This window comes from Crocodylus porosus, unplaced genomic scaffold (genome assembly GCF_001723895.1).
Source record: "Crocodylus porosus isolate Cpor-Errol unplaced genomic scaffold, CroPor_comp1, whole genome shotgun sequence".
Lineage (NCBI taxonomy): Eukaryota > Metazoa > Chordata > Crocodylia > Crocodylidae > Crocodylus > Crocodylus porosus.
Genome location: NW_017728947.1, coordinates 33,643,301 through 33,667,473, shown reverse-complemented (window position 1 = coordinate 33,667,473; position 24,173 = coordinate 33,643,301). Strand labels below are relative to the sequence as shown.

Genomic DNA, 24,173 nt, shown 5'->3' with positions numbered 1-24,173 from the left:
CATTACAGGTTTTTCACAAGTCAAAATCTTCAGCAATGGAGCACATGGAGTAGGAATAGCTCTGGAAATGTTTTTACAGCAGATTGGTTAATGTAATCCATCCTGGGATAGCCTGGATCAAAGGATGTATCAACAGGCCTCTCCACAAGGCACAAAATCAGGCAGCACTCTTTAGACTTCTGATCCTATTAGAAAAAGACCAGCAAACAGCATATTTGTTCATCATGCCCTTCACCAATGCAAATAAGGCTGATAAGCATGATTACCTAATATTGTAGGCAGTTCTTAAACTGCCTGTTTCATAATGAGGTAAAAACAGTTCCTAGCCAGAACAAATTAAAATTTTAAAATTACGATGACTATACTAACAACTAACCACTTGTACAGGAAGGGGTGCTTTTAAGCACTAGGAAAAAGAAAAACAGTGATTAGGATGCCTAACTGGGAGCTCTGATTCAGAGCAATAGGCAGTAAGAAGGAACTGAGATGGAGCTGGAACACTACTGCCCTTGGTTGGAAGTACGAGGACAATGAAGATACATACTGCTGAGCAGAAGTCTCCAGTTCAAGTGCCCTGGGTGTTTATGCATGCCAAAAGGGAAAATGGGCACATACAAAGACTTGAAAAATAAAGAATTTACTTCTGTGTGGGGAAAAAAAAAAAAAGAAATTTGCATTGGGATTCAAATCTATAACAGATTAAGGCCCAAATGGTCTTCCTAGCAGGGAAAAAAAAAGAAATTAAAAATGCCTAGCATGAAGTTACTCTGTATCCAGTGGAAAATCTTTTCAGTGATATAAACTATTTAGTATTGGCTGACCAAAGCTTATCAGTTAAATTCATTACACTCTTATGTACAAGTGTGAGTTTTATAAATCACTCTTAAGTGAGTAGTGAATAGTGGTCTCCAGACAAAGTAAAAACTTCCTAAAATTATGTTTTAGGAGAAAAACCTCACACTTACAAACCAAGTGGGAAAAATGTACAAAGACAAATTTGAGCATTTTAAAGCCATTATTAAATGAATTATAAAAAATAATACTTGAAAAAACATAAATGCATGCATACATATTATTGTGGGAATTTTAAGTAGTTACTTCATACTACACATACACTAGACTTTAGAGTCTTAACAGATTTGGAGTCTCTCAATTCACATCAAGAAATACTTTAAAAGGTGTACTTTACAGCACCTGAAAGACACCGCTCACATCGGGCTTTTGTACACTATAACCACTCCAGTTTTTGTTGTAACTGGAGACATTAATGATTAAGTTGCTGACTTCCAAATGCTTGAGATAAATTACATATTGAACAACCAGATAAACATAAAAGAGAGGGAGTTGAGAGCCTGAACAGAAATCTAAGTAGAAAATGTTTAATTTAGCAGGACTCATAAGAAATAAGAATTCCAAAACTGATATGGAATTCACAAATCCTACTGAACTGTTCCATGAAGGTAAATGTTGCCATAATACCTATCAAAATATTTTATTACAATAACACATGGAATGACATGAAATCTACTATAAAGAAGAAAGCTGTGTCAGCGTACTGTGAAACACAAGTTTACCTGTAACATTTTATCAGGGCTAGGCTCAATGCCAGGTGGCATGTTGCTTGGATCAAAGGCCAGTTGTTCAACTTCTGCAAAATAATTGACTGGATTCCTGTTTAACACCAGCTTGCCCACAGGGATAAGAGGATAGTCACTGTGGGGCCAAACCTAGAAAAATAAAATATACATTATGATTACCACTTATAGGTAACTAGGGTACACAACCTAACAAGACAAGTACAATCAGATGCAATTAATTATGTATGCTCTGCAATGAAGTCATACATACACAACTGAAGTCAATTTTACTTTGGTACTGAATGAATAGTACAAAAAAGTTACACCTTAAGAAACAAGTAAACACAGGATATTCCAGTAACTCATTTACCTTAGCATGATTATTAGGGGTGTGCAAAGCTTCAGTCCGCGATTCAATTTGGAGATTTGGCCCGATTTGGAGGCCGAATCACCAAATCCGAATCAAAATCAGGATAAGGAAAAAAACCCTTTGAATCAATTCAGAGCCTCCAAATAGATTCAGAAAAGATTTGGAGATTCAGAAGGCAGTCTTTCAGGGCACAGAAACTGAGAAGAGGGAGAGGGAGCAGGGGGGAAAAAGACTGACATCAGTAGCTTGCCACTGACTGTGACCTTCCCTGAGTCCCCTTCCAGCCACAGTGCTCCAGGGGAGGGATGTAGAAACAGCATATAAGCCTCTGTCTGCAGCCTTTCTGTGCCTTTTGTGAGCTGTTTCTGCCTGAGTAACAGCATCTGAAAGGTACTGGACTGGCTTGGCTTCCTACCTAATCAGTCTTCTGCTACTTCCTGTTCTTAGAAAGGATTGGATATAGCTTACTAACTAGAATCTCTCTACTTATCCCTATCCAATCCATTTCTTTCAATTTATATTTATTTTTGCTCCCCCACCCCCACTTTTTAAAAAGAAAGCCTTGTTTTCCCTGGCAGTGAAACCCCTGCACCTATCTCCTTGAAACTTGGCACACCTCATTCTCTCAGAAGGGACTACCATCCCTGCAACTTTAATCCGAATCAGCCAAAAAATAACAAAGTTATAGGTATTTCAGTGATTCCCCATTATAGTCTACGGCCAAATCTCTGAATCAGCACTGAATCTTCCAAATCCGATTTGGTCGAATAGATTCAAGACAGTGATCCTGGCAGTGCAAGCTTTCAGGCACCAACACCCTTCTTCAGGCATTGGGGAGAATCCCTCTAATGCCTGAACAAGGGTGTTTGTACCCAAAAGCCTGCAAAGAACAATTTACCCAGCTATTTAGTTAGCCTAATTAAATACATCAGATTTACCCAAAGAACCTTGTCTGCCAAAGGCATATGAAGAACTGAATTGGAATGCAGTATTATTGGTAGTGCTGGAGCCCAACCTTTCCCATTATAAGTGCTTTTTTTTTTTCCAGCAGCTTCAAAATAACAATTAGTGTGGAGTCTTCCATTAAGTATAAGAATGGACTCTCTTTTTAACTTCATTAAAAGAGTTCAATCATACTGTGAGCAAAGCTAGAAAAATATTGGTAAAGCTTGCCAATGATGACTTTCTCCCTCCTCCCCCTCACTGCCCCCTACAGGTTTTTTTTTTCTAAACCTTCTACTACTGCTGGGTATTGAAGTAGGAACTTCAAAGTTTGGCAGGGGATTTAACCTAGGATCAGAAAGGTACATTTTACTGTTTCCCAGGAAACCGCACTCAAGTTATGCAGCTCAAGGAAAAAATACACAAACATACACATATAAAAATACAAATTAATATGTATGCGTGTGTGTTGTTCTTTTCACGTGCTCTGCAGCACTTGCAGAAGCTTGATGCTGCTGCTACATGGTACATACAGAGTTCATGTGCAAGATGGAACAATTGTGATGAGCTAGAAACATAGTGGACACTGGGTGCATCTACCCATGCAATTAACGTGACTAAATAAACTTCAGCGCAATTTGAGCCAGAGTAAACTAATCCCAACATCACCATCTACACATGTGTTTAAGCACAGTAATTTACTCCGCCACTAGATAAATACCCATTTCTGACTGGACTATTGGACTGCGCTGTAAACTAGTCCACACCGGCCCAATTGCCACACACATGTAGACTGTTACGCTTTACTGTGCAGTAAATTAGTCTACTCCACACTAAAGCACAAGTATAGATGTGCCCACTGAGTTGCAGTCTCAGCTCCTCAAATTACTGAAATTTAATTCTCTGCACTTCATAGTCATCATTGTTGTGAAGAACTTCATACCTGTTTGAGGATATTTTACCGATGGAGTAACTGAAGTACCATACCATTTCTAACTCTGGGTTTCTAATATTGCTGAGTTGAGCCTTATCCAGACATAATCCCTCAAAGAGAACCTTCTAATCTATGTGCAAGACTATGTTGTCTATAACTACCAGTTCTCAGTTCTTTCAAAACCAGGATGAAAATGGAGGATTCAAAACTTCAAATATTCCTGTTACTTAGCTATTAATTGTATAACCTACTGGCATAGTGTGCATCACATCACCCTACAGCAGTGGCTGCCAAACTTTTCAGGCTGTGGGCCAGAACAACCCACTTCTGGTCTACCTTAAGCAGAGTAGTTCTGGTGGTGTATCAGTGACTGGCAGCTTTTCCCATGTCCATGCTGAGGCCAAGCAGCTGGGAGCTGCACCCATGCCACCACCAGTTCTCCCAAACCCTTGATACTCAACTGGGGCACAAGCACAGCTTCCAGCTGGTGAGAGAGCTGCATCTGTGCTGCTGCCATTTGCCCCCCTCTCAAGCTGCAGCTCTGGTGTCGCTCTCCACTAGCTGGAAGTTGAGCCCACACCACAGCCTTGGGAAGGTTAGGGGAGGCAGCAGAGAGAAGCAGCAGCAGCACAAGTGCAGCTGAAAGTTGTCCAGCCCTAGTGCCATTCCTCACTGTTTAGCCCCAGCATGGGCGCAGACACAAGTAAAGCCCTCTAGCTCTCTCGACTGGATCTGACCCACGGACCACATGTTGCCAGCCCCTCTCATAGTGTACAATACCCATTTCCCAAAATTTGTTACTCCTGTAATTTTAGTGGTAGAAGTTTGGGCTACACATCTAAGTATGTCTACACTGAAAAAACAAAAGATACAACTCCAGCTTGTATAGACATACCCAACCTAGTTTAAAATAGATGGCCTTGTTACAGTTAATGCAGCCACAGAAGCATAGGACTTATTCTATGATATTTATCCATGGCCCTGAATGGGTTTTTTTTCAACCCATAGTGCAGTAGCATAGATTTCAGTATTATCAGTAGCAAAACTATCTAGTTCCAGAATATTAACTGCTCATTTCTGGACTGCAGTGCATACAGAACACTAGAAAAACCTGGGCTTAACCTCTCCTCAGTTCCCAGTACTATTCCATTTTCTTAAATTTAGGAAACTGCATATAAAAAAAAAACAAACACATTCAGGTGGCAATCCCAGCATTCAAGAGTTACAAAATACTACAATTAAGATCACCCATGCAACTTTATTCTGGCCACACTGCATAATATGCTTTTCCCTATATGATCACGTATTAGTTGTTCTTCAAGACACCTGTCTGATGCAGTGCACACAACAGAATGATAACAGAAAAGAAGTTAGACTCTTTTGCATTTAAGGCACTGGAATTGAGACGGCAACGTTCTATTGTTGGCTCTATTGCACATTTCTTATACGACCCTGAGTACCAATTATATTGCCAAGTGTGGGTACGTGATAAAAGGGAACACCTTCAAATATGACATTTCCTAGCTTCCAAATATATGGACTGCCAACCTTAACATGGGTTTTTCTGTACTGCATGTATTATACACACATTAGTATGAAGGTTACCTTGGTTACATCAAAAGGATTAAATGGGAACTTTTCTGCTTCTTCAAATGTCATAACCTGAATGTAGAAAGACCAAGATGGATAGTTTCCTTTGGCAATGGCATTGTAAAGATCACGCAGTGCATAGTCAGGATCAGTGGAAGCCAGCTGTTCTGCTTGTTTGACAGGAAGGTTTTTGATGCCCTGGTCAGTCTGAAAATAAATCAATGAAGTGATATTCATTACAACAGAATTAAACGAGGCTAGCTGTGGAATATTATAGAAGTAAAAACTTCACTTTTGCTCACATAGCCCACCTTGGAATATAACTTTCACCCTGTTTTTGAAAAGGCAGTAGAAAGGGAGGCAGGGGGTGGAAAGGAAAAGCAGCAGCTAGACAGCCAAACCTGCTGCCTGCGCTGTGCGCCAGATGGGGCCTGCAAATCAACCTTGTCTAATCTGGCAAACTGGGTCTGTGGCTGTGTACTGGGTCCACAGCTGCATGTTGGGTCTGGCCAAACCAATCCCACTGGCTGGCCGATGTCAGCCTGAAAATTTGGTGGTAGGAGTAGCAGTGTTAGCTGCCATGGCTCCCAGAGCTCTGGCAATTAACACTGCCATTCTCCCCCTGCAACCAAATTGCTGGACCTGTAGAGATCCCCATTTCTCACATATAATGCACATGCAAATTTCCACCAGCTGGTTTTGGGGGGGAAACGGTGTGTGTTATATGGGAGAAACTGAGGTACCTTAAGAATTGTGCATAATGTTCCACCTTGGATCTGAATTCTAGAAGAAATAAAATCACACATTCTACTAAATAGTATATTTTAATCGCTGCCTTCTTTACGAGTTTGAGATCAGCAAAATAACAAACTATCTAACATTTTTAATTTGAAAGTAATTGCTTAATATTACTAATGTAGAATCGTAGAAAATTAGGGCTGGAAGGGACCTCTGGAGGTCATCTAGTCCAACTCCATGCTCAAAGCAGGACCATCCCCGACTAGATCATCCCAGCCAAGGCTTTGTCTAACTGGGTCTTAAAAACCTGCAAGGATGGAGAGTCCACAACCACATCCTTTCTATAGCGTTTTACTACCCTCCTAGAGAGAAAGTTCTTTCTAATATATCTCACCTAAACTTACCTTGCTGCAACTTGAGACTGTTTCTCTTTGTTCCGTCATCTGCCAACATGGAGAACAGTCTAGCTGCTCCATCCTCTTTCAAACCACCCTTTTCAGGTAGTTAAAGGCTGCTATTAAATCCCCTCTCGGTCTTGTTCTCTAGATTAAAAAAGCCCAGCTCCCTCAGCCTCTCTCATAAATCATGTGCCCTGCTCTCCATTGAACTCTCTCCAATTTGTCCAGATCCTTTCTGTAGTGGAGGTCCCAAAACTGGACACAGTACTCCAGATGTGGCCTCACCAGTACCAAATAGAGGGGAATAATCACTTCCCTCGATCTGCTGGCAACACTCCTCCCAATGCAGCCTAGTATGCTGTTAGCCTTCTTGGCAACAAGGGCGCAGTGTTGGCTCATTCAGCTTATTGTCCATTGTAACCCCCCGGGTCCTTTTCTGCAAAAGTTGCTGCCCAGCCAGTCAGACCCCAGTCTGTCCTGGTGCATGGAACTACTCCATCCTAAGTGCGGGACTCTGCACGTGTCCTTATTGAACCTCATGAGATTTCTTTTGGTCCAATTTGTCAAGGTGTCTCTGAACTCTAGCCCTACCCCCAAGCACATTCGCTACTCCCACCAGCTTGCTGTTATCTGCAAACTTGCTGAGGGTGCACTCTATGCCATCTTCCAGGACATTGATGCAGAGATTGAACAAAACAAGCCGCAGGACCAACCTCTGGGGCACTCTACTTGATACCAGCTGCCAACTAGACATCGAGCCATTGACTACTACCCTCTGAGCATGATGATCCAGCTAGTTTTCTAACCACTTTACAGTCCATTCATCCAGTCCATACTTCCTTAGCTTGCCTGTGAGAATGCTAAGGGAGACCATATCAAAAGCTGTGTTAAAATCAATCCATGTTTCAGGGGTGTAGATTGTAGCTGTATTGGTCTAAGGACATAGGCAGACAAAAGTCCTTTGGGTAAATCTGATATCTTTCATTAACCCAACTCAAATAGCTGGAAAAATTCTTCTTAGCAAGCTTCCAGGCACAAACACCCTCATCTGCTGAGGAAGCATCTGAAGAATTGAGTTTGTGCTCGAAAGCTTGCCAAGAAGAATTTGTCCAATTATAAGAGTTGGTCTAATGAAAGATATCAGATTTACCCAAAGAACCTCGTCTTGGTATATCTTGATTTTTAGCATGTCCTCTGGTCTCTCTACATCCAAAGAGGCAGTCATCTCATCATAGGAGGTGATCAGGTTGGTCAGGCATGATTTGCCCTTGGTGAATCCAAGATAGCTGTTCCCAATTGTCTTCTCCTCCAAGTACCAATGATACTAGTAAGAAAATGTGATATTTTGCCAAAGCTGTTTTAAACTATTCCGTCAGCACAAAAAGGCCATGAATGAAGCAGGAGTCACTGAGTTTTCCTAAAAACTGGAGTTGTTTTACACCAGACCACCAGCCTCCTTTATAGAATGTGTGAGTGCGAGTGCGTCTTTGGTGCTGAAAAACTTGGATTTTAGGTATGTTTCTGAAGACTGTATTTTTAAATTTGGAAATGGCTCTCAGTGCTGAAGACCAGTCTTCTCATTTCTTTGCGTTTCAAAGCATGGAAAGAAAGGTTCAGTTACCTCAAAGACAGAAGGAGGTCCAAGGATTGTTTAGCCTCCTGGCTTAAGTGATCTTAGAAGGTGGAGGTAGAGACTTTAGGAGTCAAAACTAGCCAATTCAGACCTTATGGAATTCCAGCAATGGAACTCAGAGTTTTGCTGTACTAGATTCAGTACTAGGACAGCCTAAAAGCTTGCCTGACAGTCTTCATACATAACTTAACTGTGAAAGTTCAACATACCTCATACCCAGCCAGAGCACAGGGTTCCACAAAGCAAAACAAACAAAAAAACCTAGAAGTGAGCATCAGAACCAAGAAAAGTGCTGGTCAAGAGCTGCCCCTACTAAATCCCTCTCAGCTGAACCCTGTGCAAACTATGCAACTGTGTGCATCACACACATTAAACTAAGGTGCCATAAAAATTCTAACATGTTCTAAATTCATAATTCTAGAACTTCTTCACATTGAGGGTAGCCAAAATTTGGAATGGGCTTCCAAGGGAGGTGGTGCTCTCCCCTACCCTGGGAGTCTTTAAGAGAAGGCTGGACAGGCATCTGGCTGGGGTTACCTGACCCTCACACTCTTTCCTGCCTAGGCAGAAGGTCAGTCGTAATCTGTTGAGGTCCCTTCCAACCCTAGCATCTGTATTCATCACATAAAAAGAATGCTTAAGGCTTAAAAAAAATATATGAAGGGTATTTAGGAAAAATGTACAGCCAGGTTAAACATGTACAGAACTAAGAGTACCTGCACTGCACTGACTAGTGACAAGAAGGATGGTTGGAATGGTTCCCCCTTTATTACACCTTGTGCCCATATCATTTAGTGTCAGCGGGGCAGAGCCAAAACTGGTTCAGTGAACCTAACTTTCTAGAACAGTGATCAGCACCACTTTCTAACAGCTCAGGTCTGAGATGGGCCAACACTAGGACCCAGTCACCTCTTCCATCATTTCTCCAGGTGACCCAGCTTCCTGGCTGTAGTGCAGCATGGACACATGAATCTGCCCATTGCCAAAACCTCAGCTCTGTGGGCCGGATACAGGCTGCTGACACTTTTGCTAGAAGGTTCTGAAAGCTCACTGTACAAGCACCATTTGAATCCTACAAAGTGAAGGGTTAGGCTATAAATAGATATTACCAAATGAAAAAGATCAGAGGTTATGGCCGCTGGACCGTCTCTAGCCACTGGGCGGTGGCTCAGACCTCTCTTCGGATCTTATGCCTCTTCTGGACCCTCAGTAACCTCGACGTAGTTCTATCCTCCCATGCAGTAGACCCTGGACTCGCCTGCCACGTCTTGTTGTTCCGCAATGGGCGGGGTGCCTGGCAGGTTTCTCGATACCCGGGTCCAGCCCGGCAGCTGTTCACAGGGCTCCACCACCCCTACACCCCGGCCTCACGCCACCTTGCTGGTCACCTTGATGACGTCCTCCGACAGATCACGCCCACCCAACTTGCACACTGACGTGATGTTGGGTGGGCTGAGCCCCCAGCCCAGTCTCCCTCCTAATCCTGCCCCACGGGACGCTTACTCCCAGGAACTGCCTCCTAGCTTCCCTATGCCCATATCCTAAGTGCCCTCACCCTAGACTCCCCCTCCTCGGGGAACTTCGCCTGCAGCTGCCAAGACTCACTGCACCTTCACCACATCCCATGAATCTCCTTTTGCTTGGCCTCAGAGTTCAGGTCAGCTCCACTAGCCTTCCGGGGCCTCGATGACCCCGTCTCACCCCAACCCCTCATCTGGGTTGTCTCAGGTGTTTGTCCACCGACGTGCCGTCCTTCGCCCCACCAGCCCACCACTCCACCCTTGTCTTGAGGCTTCCGTGTAGACGCCTCCGCTCCTCCCCCTTCATGTCAGTACTCACTTCAGCGGTGCCTGGTGAGGGATCTCGATGGGGTGCCTCTCTCTCCCACAGCCCAGGTTCCAGCTCACCAGCCTCCTCTGGTTCCTCTTCCGAGGCTCGCTCCTCCAGTGGTGTCGGCTGCAGCGTGGCTCGTTCCTCAGGCAGCATTCGCAGCCGTACTGCTCGCTTCCCCGACGGTGTCCGCAGCAGCCCTGCTCACTCTTCCGGCGGCGGATGCAGCAGTGAGGCTTGCTCCTCCAGCGATGTTAGCTGCAGCAGACCTTGCCCTTCAGGAGTTGCTTGCAGGAGCTCTCTCTCTGGGCTATCTGCCCCCTCTCCTGCAGCAGCCGCCATTTTTAACTTTGCCGGCCGGCATCTGGTGCTGACATCACCGGCTAGCCGCAGCTGTACATAAGTTGGCTCATGAGCCACGCGGGTTCCTCCCGCTGTTCTCTATGTGCATCATTCAGGGGTGCCGGTAAGTACCCTGCATTGCCCTGCTTCCCAGAACAGGGGTAACAAGCTGTGTTCCAGCACAGCTGATCCACTTCATTGGGACACACAGACATCACTTGTTTTCCTGAAGAATCAGGTCCCTCCAGCTCCCAGCATTTCAGGGATCCAATCCTGCAGGAAAACTGCAAATAAGGGAACCCCAGGTTTCCTACTTGCAAATGTAAGCCCTGGAAACTGCCTGGCATCCTGGCAGAGGATTCTCTGGGTGTGCATATTGTGCTGCTGCACCCTTAACTTGGAGCAAACCTCTGCAAATGGGAGAAGCTGGGCAAGTACTCCTGGGGTTTGGAAGCCTAATCCTGCATGCCCTGGGAATAGGAATCCTAGAAGCGTTCAGGATTGGGAACCTGAAGTCCCAAGAGTGGGATGGCTAGAGAGCATAAGCAACTCCAAGCTGCCTGCACTCTCTTGCCATAATATAAATGGAATTCTACTGCAAAAGACTTATAGTTTTATACTATCTATGTCACAGTCACAAATTTGGAGCATTTGTGGCACAACAAAGGATGCAGATATCTGTTTGTTTGGCCTTTACCACCTTAAAAGTGTTATGGTGACACAAAAGCAACAACTACTTCCAGCCTTAAAAACTGATTCAAAGAAGTATAAGCTTTCATTGGCAAGAACCAACTTTGTTAGATATCATGCAAAGACTAACATGGGAAATCACATCTGTTCCTTTAAAGAGATAATATAATGAGGTCCTTGTAGAAAAAAGTGCCTGTAAATCAGAGGGAACACCTTTGTGGATCTCGCAATTGTTGAACATTTGCAGTGGTTGTCCTTTGAATCTACATCAGCTAGTCTCTCAGATCAAAATATATATCAATACCCCTAAGACTTTTCCTGAATGAGAACTGCAAGAGTACATGATATTTCCATGACTTATTGATACTTGCATAAACATTCTGAAGAAACCATTATAAAACATTTGCTCCTGTAGCATTCTTAGATATACATCATTCTGGATAAGAGCTAAACTATAGACTAAGTAGTTGTATTTAAAACCAATACCTTAGCATGGAATTTGCAGTAAATTGCTCTTCCATTAGCATTAATCATTTTAAAAGTGTGTGACCCATATCCATTCATATGGCGAAATCCATCTGGAATACCACGATCACTGAACAAGAAAGATACCTACAGAAAAAGGCAGAGTCAATATTAGAAAACTGCCCTAATATAAAAGAATTAATGAACGTATAAAGCACTTTCATTCTTTATTAAATCAAACAGCATCAGCAGAAATGGTCTTCATGCTGCAAACCATAATAGAGGCCTGTGTATCAAGACCAGCTTTATTGATTTTGAGCTTGAGTGTTTGAAGATTTCTAACACTCTAAGAACTGCTTTGATAACTGGGTCCTTCAAGGTGTTGCACATGTTGATGTACTAAATCTGCTTGAAGTAATGAATGAAGTAGTGTTACATTGCAATGACGTTCTAATAGGGATAAGTTAGTTAGTCCTATTTAATTTTAGAGCAGAAGGTAGGGCAGGCTGGGACCTTAACTGGTTCAGAGAGGCAAGAGATTTCATAGGCAACAACCCACTTCATCAGATGCTACTTTATTAATTTTAGAGAAAAGGTAATGGCTTTTCTAGTAATCCATTTACTTCGAGCTTATAAAAATTAAAAGTTTTATATCCTGAGCAAACTGCTTTTATTAAAAGACAAGAGATACCACCATGTGCATCATTTAATAACTATGGAAAATGCCTTTTGTCCTTGAATTAAGTGTGAACATATCCCCCAAAGACATTTTTTTCTTAAAGTTATTAAGCAAGGCTTTGCAACATTGGCTATATAGATACATTTTTAATGTTTACTTTTTATCAGTTTTCCAACTGTACAATTCACACTAACATATTAATATAATGTATTAATGCAAGAATAAATTGAGTTAAAAAAGGACCCACCTGGTGCAGGCTTTCAGGACGAAGGCTCCAGAAGTCCCACATCATGTCTGGATCCTTCAAATGAGTCTGAGGGTTCCTCTTTTGACTATGGATAAAGGATGGAAACTAATTCAAATTAAAAAAAAAGTATGATGAATATAATGGAACTGAAGCTTCTTTTGAAGTATGTCAATTCTTCAATTACTTTCAATTGTTTTCTACAATTATTCTGAAAGTCCATTTGTAAATTCTTTAACTGCATTTCAAGAAAATAGATTGCAATTCTATCTGAATATATGTCAGTTTCAGTAAGATGTGGTCTGTTTAATTTTTTAGTACATTTCAAACTGGGAGTTGGTAACCTACAGCCCATTAGCCAGATCAGGCCTGTGGAGCCATTTGATCTAACCCACAAACAGCTGGGGCTCTGTTTACTCTTACTGTGGTAAGATTGTATTTAATTTGCCCCATGATATTGCAAGAAGGAAACTAACAAAAATAAAAAAACAAAATAAAACAAAACCACAGGGCACCTTAAAATTAAACTGATAAAGATATTTACATGATCTCAACTCTATATATCTATTTGCATGACAGACTAATATCAGTCTTTAACCCTGACTGAAACAAAGACAGATTAGGTAAGTACCTGAAATATCTTAAAGTAACTTGAAACAGCTAAGTCAAATATAGGCCTCTACTTTATTTGTTGTTACAGTATCAATTTAGCAAACCCACAAGCACTACCAAATCCACCATTTTATCATGTTAACAGAAATGGATGATGAGTGATAAGCAAGGTCTAAATTCCTGTTTTGATACTAAAAGCAAGTTATAACAACTTTTAAAAAGTGAACATTTTAGAAATAATCCTCAAGTTCAAAGACCCAAAACTGATTAAAATGGTCACAAGAGGTAAAAACACAGCATATACCAACCTACGTAAAAACACTGAAACAGGTTTACTACTTATTCTGATTTTGGTTTGCTGTTCAATGGCACACAGCCATACATCTGCTTTCAAAAACATTAACTTCATTTTCAATCAAAAACAACTGGAACTGAAAAATGAACAGTAATTCAATGATGGATAAAATACAATTAGTTTGTATTTTATGCTTCTCTATACCACTTCTTCACTATTGGCACTGACCCTAGTTTGTTTTCATCACTTTCTCAAACTGCTGCAACCCATAGTTTGCACTCACCAACATTGCATCTCGGACAAAGAAAATGGGAGTGTTGTTTCCTACTAGATCCCAGTTCCCATCTTCTGTATAGAATTTCATTGCAAAGCCTCGAGGGTCACGAACTGTGTCTGCTGAACCTGATTCTCCAGCTAGAAGAAGCATTTTAATAACTTATATATAAATATCAAGAGAGAAATGCATGTTCCCACAAGTCTAGCATTAAGATAATCAGAAAGGCAGGAGACCACATTTACTACTTAAGTATTTTTAGGCATTTATTATTTACAACCTGATCCACAATGGACAATTTTAGTATATTTTCAGCACCATTTCAAGCATGTTTGTACTTGATCGTGGACTGCTGGCACAAAGTAAACCCTCACATTGCAGTTCCATGGATAATTCTTACAGTACCAAATAACTTGCATTATTAGAAGCCAATCTCTTAAAAGACCTGAACATCAGAACTGCTTTAAGTGTGGACAGGATCTCCTCTGCTCAACAGAATGAATTAAACGGCTGTCAACTTTGCAGCAAGATCTGCATTCCTGTTTATTTATCCTCTTAGGATAGTCTATCCATAGAATCTCTCTGGTCAGCAGAGGTGAAGCGGGGGGTGGGGAGGACAACTGGAAATCTAGCTACAGGTCCATAAGCCTATGCTATCTGAACTTAACCCAGGAAAGGAGTTGATCTAACTTATGCCAATAATACTAAGTCCCTAGAAATGTTAGGCTAATGAAGAACTTGTAGTGTAGTGTAGCTGGTAGTGCAGCTCTGATCCAACTCCTCTCTCCCTTGGGACATTCCCAACAGGTGGGTAGTACTGGTAACAGATGCAACAGAGGCAATAGTTGGCAAGACACTCCCTTCTTCACTGGTATTCTCTGCTGGAAACTGAATGGTGATGGATCACACTAATGAAGCTGTGATCTTGTCTTTACATCAACAGACTATAAACAAACTCTGAACTAGTCCTCTATCACTGCTGCTCAGGTAAACTGGAATAAAAATGGAAAATTATGATCTGTTACTAGCATTGAGCTGGATGGTACAGAAAAATTAACTGTTTCAGAGACAAACAGTTAACGCTAAGTCACAGGAGTGTTGATTTCAAAATGGTCTAGTTATCTAGCATAAAAGACTTATAGTACTTCTCACAATGTAGTCTCTGTAGTAGCCTCCTATTCAGACAACTGTAATAATCCATTTTATGATGATCAGGTATTCCCAAAAGCTCTTTGTATCTTATCAAACTGTACATAACCTATTTCTTAAAATGAAGAGCTGGTATAAAAAGCATGTGCGTCAGGTGACCAGAAGGAAGGATGGAACAGAATGGTCATTACTATTCCAAGCCCGGACTCTGGACTCCTGGTGTGAGTGAGGATCGGATTCTGATCAAGGGAACTTCCCCGGTAATCCCTCCGACAGCGTCGATTGGGGACGTCCGACTTTGCTGAGATCACTTGCCACGCACCTGACATCAAGGGACTATCGATAAGTTGCCAACCCATGTCTGTCTATCTATTGTTTTGAACAGCCTAGTGGCTGATACCCTCGTAATGCCAGTTGGCCTGCGACAGAATCGATTCATCTATCTGTTGTTACTATTTACCATTAGCTCTTTAATATTGCATTATCTGCTTACTGCATTTATCCTTCTGTTAACTGTTGTGTGTGTAAGCTATAATAAATTTGCCTTTGCTTCACTCCCAACTCTGCCTCCTCAATCCTGAACCAAACAGCTCAGTGGCTGATACAGTTGCAGCACCCAGTCAGCCTGCAACTAAACTGATACACTCACAGTGCCCAGCTGGCCTGTGACACACATCAGGGTCTGGGGGAGCATCTGTTCATCAAGGCACCCCAGGGGAAGACAAGTAATAATGGTCATCAATTGCTAGAGGATTACTTTAGATGGGACACAAGGAAAAACTTCTTTATGGTTCAAGTGTCCAAGAGAAGGTTGAGAGGGGACCTGGTAGCCATCTATAAACTTACCAGGGGGGACCAGCGGGGAATGGGAAAGACCCTGTTCCCCCCGAGCACCTCCCGGAGTAACAAGAAATAATGGCCATAAGTTATTTGAGAGTAGGTTCAGACTGGACATTAGAAGGCACTACTTCACAGTCAGGGTGGCTAGGATCTGGAACCAACTTCCAAGGGAAGTGGTGCTGGCTCCTACCTTGAAGGTCTTTAAGAGGAGGCTTGATAATTACCTAGCTGGGGTCATATGAGCCCAGTATTCTCTCCTGCCCAGGGCAGGTGGTCGAACTTGATGATCTACTTAAGTCCCTTCCGACTCTACATCTATGAACAGAACTGAGTTTTCCACGGAAGACCACCCTTCATTTCATACTTCCACAAAAAAATATCTGTAGTAGGCTGCAGTTCAGGTAAGTGGTAGCTGCTAAACATTACTCAGGGTTTTAGAATTTTAAAGGAATGAAAAAGATCAGAGAAATTATTTAGCAGAGGACAAAGTCAAAAGTACATAATAAATTTGTCATATGGTTCTACAATTTTTTTAATGGAGATCAGATATTCAAAAACACGCTAATTACACAGTCTTACCAACAGTAGAGAATCGAATAGCAAGTGGAGTTCTTTTTCCAATGTGCTCAAACACCTTCGCCTTACAATATTTGGTAATATCATGAGTCACCTCAAAATAGCCAAAGGCACCTGTGGGAGAGGAAAAAAAAAAGCTTTTATACATGACTGGATGAACAGTGTTGAATGAAGAAAGGGATCAAATGCCTTTGCCAATATCAAACGCCACTGCCAAAGTAGGAGCTGAAGGAGAGCTGAGGAAAAGGCTAATTCTAGCAGCTGAAAAAAATTTTTATGATCTCCTTTTCTACCTTGAGTCACCACTAGCATGTCTTCACCTCAGCCTTTGGCTACTAGATACTCGACTTCTTTTGCAGTATTCCTTCACTCTACCACTCCAACTTATGATGTGATTTTTTTTCCCCCCCCATTTCAACTGGGCTAGGTTCTGGCACTACACTTTCTAATTAGATTACTGCACAATCCTCAAAAAAAACAGTGGTTTCTAAAGCTCAGATGCAATGTAGATATGGCATACCCCTAACTTATTGTACCTTTGTCTACAGGAGTTCACTGGAGCATGACAGTGCCCAGGGGGAGGGAAAAAACACATGCACATTGAGGACCCCATGCTACTGTGAGCAACAGATTTCTGAGAATTTATCCCAAGACCACGACTGGTCACCACAGGGCTATCAAGAATCCTTAATACTTAAAATGAGCTGGAACATAATATCTCAAGTTGGTTTAGTATTCAACAGGACTGATATGTTGTGGGTACTGTTTGGATATGTGGCATTTTCTAATGTACTTTTTGAATATGTGACCCAATTTGAATGTGGCATTTTAGTTTTATATTTGCTATTTGTATGCTTTCTGACAAAGATGATTAAGACATTTGTATAGTGTTTTGTAGCTTGAGTAGATCTTTGACACAACTTTGCAGGTTTGACAGGAAATGGCTGATGGGAAAGGTAGGGAAAATATTCCAAGGCATACGTAGATAGCTGGAACATAGATGTATAAATATATCAAGGCCCACTCAAAACACTAATGTGATAGATGTGATCTTTTCTTCAGGATGCGGGACATGCTGTGTAGTAAGCCAAGTACAGTTAAAGTTTCACTTTTCTTGCTTCTCCTCCCTATTTCTTAACTGGAATTAAGTTAAGTCCTCTATTCAAGAGTGGTATGTACTTTCGCCATGGGAAGAGCAAAGCCTTGATTTACAAAGAAACATAGCCTGTAGCTATCTCAGTTTCAGTAATACCGCATGCTTATGTTAGTAAGCTCATGTCTTCATATTTTTTACGAAGCAAGGAAAAAGAATGATTGCAACTAGGAAGCACTGTTCAAAGCAAAAACAATTCAAAGGAAATTTCTTTTTAAGAGGTCTTAATTACAAACCCATGATTAATCTGACTTGATGGAGTTTTTCTTGGGGTTTAAATGATGTTTCTGTTTTTCTTTATGCTATGTAGTCCATCTAACCCCCTTTTTTTTTTTTCTTACTTACCGATTTATGAAGAGCGGGGATTATAAATTAAAGTGGTTTTATTATTAAATGCTTTCTACCTAATACATTGCAGCTGTAAGTAATATCAGGTAGTTGGCAACTATGTTCCTAAGGAGACAGACAGCTGTGTGAGTAAGTGGTGTAAAAATAATGAATGTAACTTAAGTTTAATTTTTCCCCAGTTATGTCAAACTTGCACATCTACACATGGGACACAAGCTAGCAAAAATTCAGTGAAGGTTTTGGTCTACAAAGCGAAAAAGAGCTTAATAAAATGCGGATCTCTAGGGTATTTTTAAATTGCCATGTCATAATGCAACAGACAAAAATTCATATACTCCAACATCAAATGCATGCCTTCCAATAAATCAAGATGTTAAATGCATTTGATTTTAAATAGAACTTAATCATATAAGATGCAGTATGGTTACAGAATAGCCTACATTATTTTTAAAATGTGGCATTTGATATTTTATTACATGTAGCAAATATAATAAAGCAATTTTTATTTTTTTCCTGTAAGTAGCTAAATATTCCCAGTAGCACTACAGGCCCTTCTAACTTGCACAGGAACTTCTTTGGATGCCCTTCCCAAGATTTCACCTACTTCTTCTCTTCTTCCACCTGACTGACTAAACACTTGTCCATTTAAAACTACACCTAGCTGCTTGGTACAAATAGAGCACCTTTCGCCCTTCTTCATGATGCAATAGATAGTTTACCTGTCTGTCAAGTGGGAAGAATAATGTTGTTTTCATTTCCCCCTAGACCAGAGATTCTCTCTCACACCCTATAAAAAAGTTTTGACCCATCTCCAATTACTACTGTGCCTGTCTGCCTCTAGATGGAGGTCTAATCTATCAAGGTACAAAAGAACTGCAGACTCTTACAGGCATGCTATACAAAGCATGAGGGGCCATCCTGAATTGACAAAAAGACAGATCTCTTCCTATATGTAAGGTATAAAAATAACTACAGAAATATAGATGATTGAGTTTTTCCTCTGAAGTATATATCATGGAATAAAGTATTTAAAATATTAATCAAGTTTTGTATATAAACTATATTTCCTCTGGAACTTTTTTTAAATTGATGGTTACTTATCCTGAGGGCTGCTCTACATGACACAAACTACAAGGTTATATTATCAGATTTATAAGTTAGATAGAATCTAACTCAGTGTTCATATCTGTAATGAAATTATGTCAAAACAAAATTGAGTGTCATCAACACTTCAAGTTTTACATATGTGACTAGGAATATTTCTCTCAAAATTTTCTACCACATTTCCATAACTTTTGCTCTTAAAGATGGAAGAAGGAGAGATGAAGCTCAAACTCGTCACCATTTGCTTACAGGGATTCTTCATTACAGACTTAAGTCATTTGTTTTCTCTAGTTGATTAATACAAGTAAAGAACAAAAAGTGTGTGTTAAACCCACCTGCTCCTTTTGCATGCACAACTCTTTCAGGAATCCTCTCTCTGTCGAAATGAGCCATCTCATCAGTGAAAACCACATCTTGAACCAGAAGAGGTCCCCTTGGTCCTGCTGTCATGAGGTTAAGTTTATCCCCTACTGGGATCCCAGCACCAGTAGTCAAAGCATCTGGCTTCTAAACAAAAACAAACAAAAAACCCTTTCAAATTACGGTGATGGAGATAGACTCTTCTAAGCCTTAAGCAGTTAATCAAATAATATGATTCAGTAAATAATAAAAGATATGCCAGATTAATCAGAGACGTCTAGAGTAACATGCCTCCTGAACCTGAAGCAACTGTATCAGAATGGATTACTTCATCAGAAAGGTTATTGTGGAGGGGGAGAGAATGACCAACTTTCAAAACGTGTGCTAATATTTAAGACTAACAGTAGTATTTTAAACAGGGTGGATTTTACTTAAATCGCAACTTAATCATTGTTTTCTACAAAAAAGTGCATTCTTGTTGTTTGATATCCTTCATTCATTTAACTTCTTGAAACTGCACTTTCAGGGAAAGGTAAGGGCTTGACTGTATACACAAACTTGCAGAGAGACCATAGGGCTGATGGGTAGGTAAATTAGGTCTATTATCTCTCATCTCTATATACTGCTGTTAACAAGGATGTTATCTCTGGAGACACAAATCAACAGTTTGAGAACTAAAGCAAACTTCACAGAGATACTTAATGGGATCTTGTAGACCTACAGTCTCTAACCTTAAGTCAGAGATCACATTTGGAATTTAAAAGGATCCTGAGATCTAACCTGTGCCGCCACCCCGCCCAGCAGGTAAGTGTGTGGGGAGGGGGCAGATCAAGGCAGAGGGATAAAAAAATTATCTGGGGGCAAGCCTACCCAGCAGGTAATTCTGTGGGAGAAGGGGTCATGTAGCCCCTCCAACCCCGCCTTCCAGCACCACCGCAGCCCCAGTACAACCCCAGCTTCTGTCAGGAACAGCCCAGCCCCAGCCAGCAGCTGCAGCCCACCCCACCCAACACCAGGGGTATGTGCCCCCCCATACCCTCCCAGGGTGTGTACCCCCCGAGAAGCCACTCACATCTCTGTCTCGCCCTGCCCCTGCTCCCTCTTACCACTGCTGCAGTTACCCACACTGCCCTACATTTGGGGGGACACGTGCCCCCTGATCTGTGTCCGGCAGAGGCAGTTCCCACTGTGGGCTAATAATCTCTATCTTTGAGCTTTACCATATCTTAAATTAGAACTATTTTATATAGGTTTACTTTTTCAAAGAAAAGCATCCTAATAAAAAAAAAATTTAAAAAAATTTAAAAAAATCCAATTTCAATAAAAAGTCCAGGTTTTGTTTTTGGGTTTTGTTTTTTTTTTAATATAGACTGGACTTAGTAACTGAAAGCTCTAGCATTCAGAGGCAGGTAAATTATTACACTCTCTCAACTGCCGTCACCCAACTAGGAACTACCTACAGTCTATTTTGCTTAAATGCTTTCCTGTAGACCTTTGATTCTCAAAAAAGGTTTTCTGGCACACTTGGAAGTGCTGCAACACAGGCACTGGTCTCATGACAGGAGTGGCCAGTTATCTGCCCCATGCACACTCCTCCTGCATTAGGGCACTAATAACCAACGCAGGCAGGAAATGGCTAGTACTGTAGCCGTCCTTGAAAAGGAGGGTTATCTAGCCTCCTTCAGGAGCAGGAGGATGGCTATCTAGCCTCCTTCAAGAGGAGGCTAGATAGGCACCTTGGTCCTCTTTCCTGCCTGGGGCAGGGGGTCAGACATGATGATCCTCTGGGGTCCCTTTCAACTCTACAATCTATGAGAAGGCGCCTGGATCAGGAGCCTGGTTAACCTCTCAGGGGCTGCTACTTGGAAAAACTGTTTTAAATCCATTTTTCCATCTAAAGACTTAAGTGATTTCATGTTCTCAAACACAGCTTTCCTATGTTCTCAAAACAGGCTGAAATGGTTGGTCTATGGGAGTGAATGGGTAGTTAAATTTAAACATTTATTGACGCAAGTGCAATTATTTGCCTTTCTTTCAATACATAAAGACCACTTTTCATTAGAACCATCTGTAAACACCAAAACAACAGCCACAATGCTCCATTAAAAATTTCAAAGCCCCTTAAGCAGTCACAACTCCACCCACTTGAGCACAAAAACCTCTTGCATAACTGCACACAAGATTTTCTCCTCTTCATTGCTCTGCAGACCACTTCAGATGGTAATAATGGTTGCGGAACTTGCTGCAATTTTTTCAGGACAGTGACACTTCTAATTTGAGAGTTTTTTGATGACCAGACTAATGGGTAAATATTATAATGCTCACTTAAAATAAATTTAATATTTCCTTATCTTCAAAATGCAGTCCTTCCAGGTAAGTCAGGTAACAGGACATCATGAATAGCTCCTTGACAGGATTTTGTTGGGTATATTTTACCGGGACACTAGTTTCTTTAAGTGAAAAAGTCTGTATAGGAATCATCTTAGAGATCCTTCAGGTAAATGTTATATTACAAGCTATTTCGATAAAAGGTTTTCTTCTTTAAAAGACTGCGTAGATCTACTGGTAAAATGGTACTTGCCTTCAGGATAGTTAAGTTCTTAGTTATTTAGAGTCAACTTGCAGATATGAAAAAATCTAATGTATCTGGAAAATCATCTCTATACTTGTTCATGCAAAAAAAATCTTTCCCTGCCCCCGATATTTCCTCCATGGATCAGACTGACACCCTTTCCTTAGTTCTAAGCAGGACACCTATTATACAGCAAACACTTATTTAGGCTTTCCCGAAACTGTCCTCTCCTGTACTGTTAGAGATCTGCAGATTTTTCTGCTTCCTTCTGTCTGCAGATCTTTAGCAATAAGTCTTCAGCCCTCATGTAACAGAAGAGGCACAACTAGACTTGTTAAAGTCATTGGAAGGGTGGCAGTGACCTAAGCTGCAAAGAGCATGCTAGTGTTCATTTAATATTTTTATTTGTTTAAACTCTGAGCCAAAAGGGCAGCCCTCCAAAACTCTAGATTTTTAATACTTGAGTTAATAAGCTGTTCAGAAGAACAGAACAAGGTGTTGAAAGGAAATACTCTTCTTTCCACACCACATTTTAATACACATATTAGTCTGCTCACTCTTAAGGCAGCTGAAGCAGATTTCTCCATCCATGCCGAGATAGCTGGCAGAGTGAGTCTACCAATGTATGTCATTGCATTGGTGGCTCAAGTTCATTCTGTGATCTGTCACAACTCCCAGGTCTCTTTCAGTTGTGGTGCTGACAATCATATAGCACTGTGTGCGTTTTTGTTACTGTGCATTAGGGCAGCCTAATGTGCATTTATTTAGTACCTCTGGGCATGAGCGACTGGTGCTGCCTTAGTCAGGGCAGCCATGTGCTCCCCACCAGCAACCAGCCAGCAACTGGGGGGGGTATCCCTCCAGGGACTGCACCGACCAGGGAAAGGGTTGGGGAGGGGGGGGAAATGACAGGGATCCCCCACGCGCGTCCAATCACTGCGGCCACTTCTGGGAGTGTCACAGTGCTCCCACTCCCCGGCTAGTGCTTGCAGGGGGGTGTTACTGGCACTCCCGCCTGCCCCCCCAATCCCCCTTCTGTTGCCTAAGCAGTGAGCGTGGCCAGCCAGGGGGTGCACCGGCACTCTCAGGAGGTGCACGTACGCCCCCTACACATCACCATTGCCTCTGGGTGCCTGTACACAAACATGGAGGCTGCCCTGACACGCTGTAATTACAGTGCATAGTAATTACCGTGCTCCAGCAGCCTCCCATGCCTCATGTATCAGCATCAAACAAGCTTTAATTCAAGCACCCCTGCTGCCATTTTTAAGCACAGGGACAGTGGTACAGGAGACATTGCTGCTGTGCTTTAATTAGAGGAGCTCTCTGAGCTGCTCTAAAGTGCAGCATTACCCACGTCCAGAATGCATATGAAAGTGCCCTCACATTAGAGGCACTAAATTTAATACGCACAAGTATATTAATGAACATGTAAATGCATCCTGTAAGTATTTAATTCTTGGCAAGGAAATCTGCCTCACTGTGCTTGAGCATTTCAGGTCTCCTGACATACTTATTAATAACTACATATTTTTTAATGTAATGGTTCTGATTCTGCCATTCTATGCAGGCAAAATTTCCATTCAAAGTTCATGGGAATCTATGCTGTGTAGGACTAGCTCCAAGGGTTTTTTCAAATACAAAGTCACAAGACTGGAGAAAAACAATGAGTCATACCTATGCTTACTTCTCGTTCTGAATGACAGAAACTGAAGTGAGCAATGCAATATATCTTTTCATCATTCAAAAATACATTAACAGTCAAATGAAAGATAGTATTTGATAACATGCATCCACATTTTGAATAAAGACCGTACTCCTTTACAAGGTTCTTATTACTTTATCTTTGTGCTCTTTTGTGGAGACTTCCATGGGCCATGATATTAGATTAATTCTCTTTTATTAAAAACAACATTATGATTCTGTGAAACAGACAGAGAAGGAATATAGCTGTAAACTAAAAGTTCATGAGGACTGCTGATCCACCTCTTGATTTCTAGGTAGGCCTTTATTCTTTGGGAACAACTTGAGTCTGGTGTTTGTATATCACATTCACACATGGAACAGGACTCTTTGGGGGGATGCAGAGTAGAGTCATACATGCCACAACTTGAACAGTGATAGAACAAAGCATTCAAATAACTGTGCCACGGATGGCTCTCAAAAATTGGGCTGGACAATCCAATTTTGATATGGTAACATCTGGTAGTTTCCTAGTCCAAGATGGATATGAATCTTTAAGTTACCTCTAACAGACTCTGTTAGAATATTAACCTAGTAATTTCATAGATTTCATAGACATTAGGGCTGGAAGGGACCTCGGGAGATAATTGAGTCCAGCCCCCTGCCCAAAGGGCAGGAAGTCAGCTGGGGTCATAGGATCCCAGCAAGATAAGCATCCAATTTACTCTTGAAGGTGTTCAATGTAGGCGGTTGAACCACCTCCGCTGGCAGACTG

General features: G+C 41.5%; 1 protein-coding gene across 1 annotated transcript in view; it reads right to left on the bottom strand.

Moving 5' to 3' along the window:
- The window catches only part of CAT (catalase), a 39,449-nt gene that overhangs the window by 9,832 nt on the left and 5,444 nt on the right, over positions 1 to 24,173 (bottom strand). Inside the window, exons 2-8 of the mRNA XM_019551931.1 lie at positions 19,119 to 19,290; positions 16,182 to 16,292; positions 13,623 to 13,753; positions 12,436 to 12,540; positions 11,531 to 11,656; positions 5,429 to 5,620; positions 1,575 to 1,727 (exon numbers count right to left, since the gene is read on the bottom strand). Coding sequence (XP_019407476.1) covers positions 1,575 to 1,727; positions 5,429 to 5,620; positions 11,531 to 11,656; positions 12,436 to 12,540; positions 13,623 to 13,753; positions 16,182 to 16,292; positions 19,119 to 19,290 — 990 coding nt within the window. The remainder of the gene's footprint in view (positions 1 to 1,574; positions 1,728 to 5,428; positions 5,621 to 11,530; positions 11,657 to 12,435; positions 12,541 to 13,622; positions 13,754 to 16,181; positions 16,293 to 19,118; positions 19,291 to 24,173) is intronic.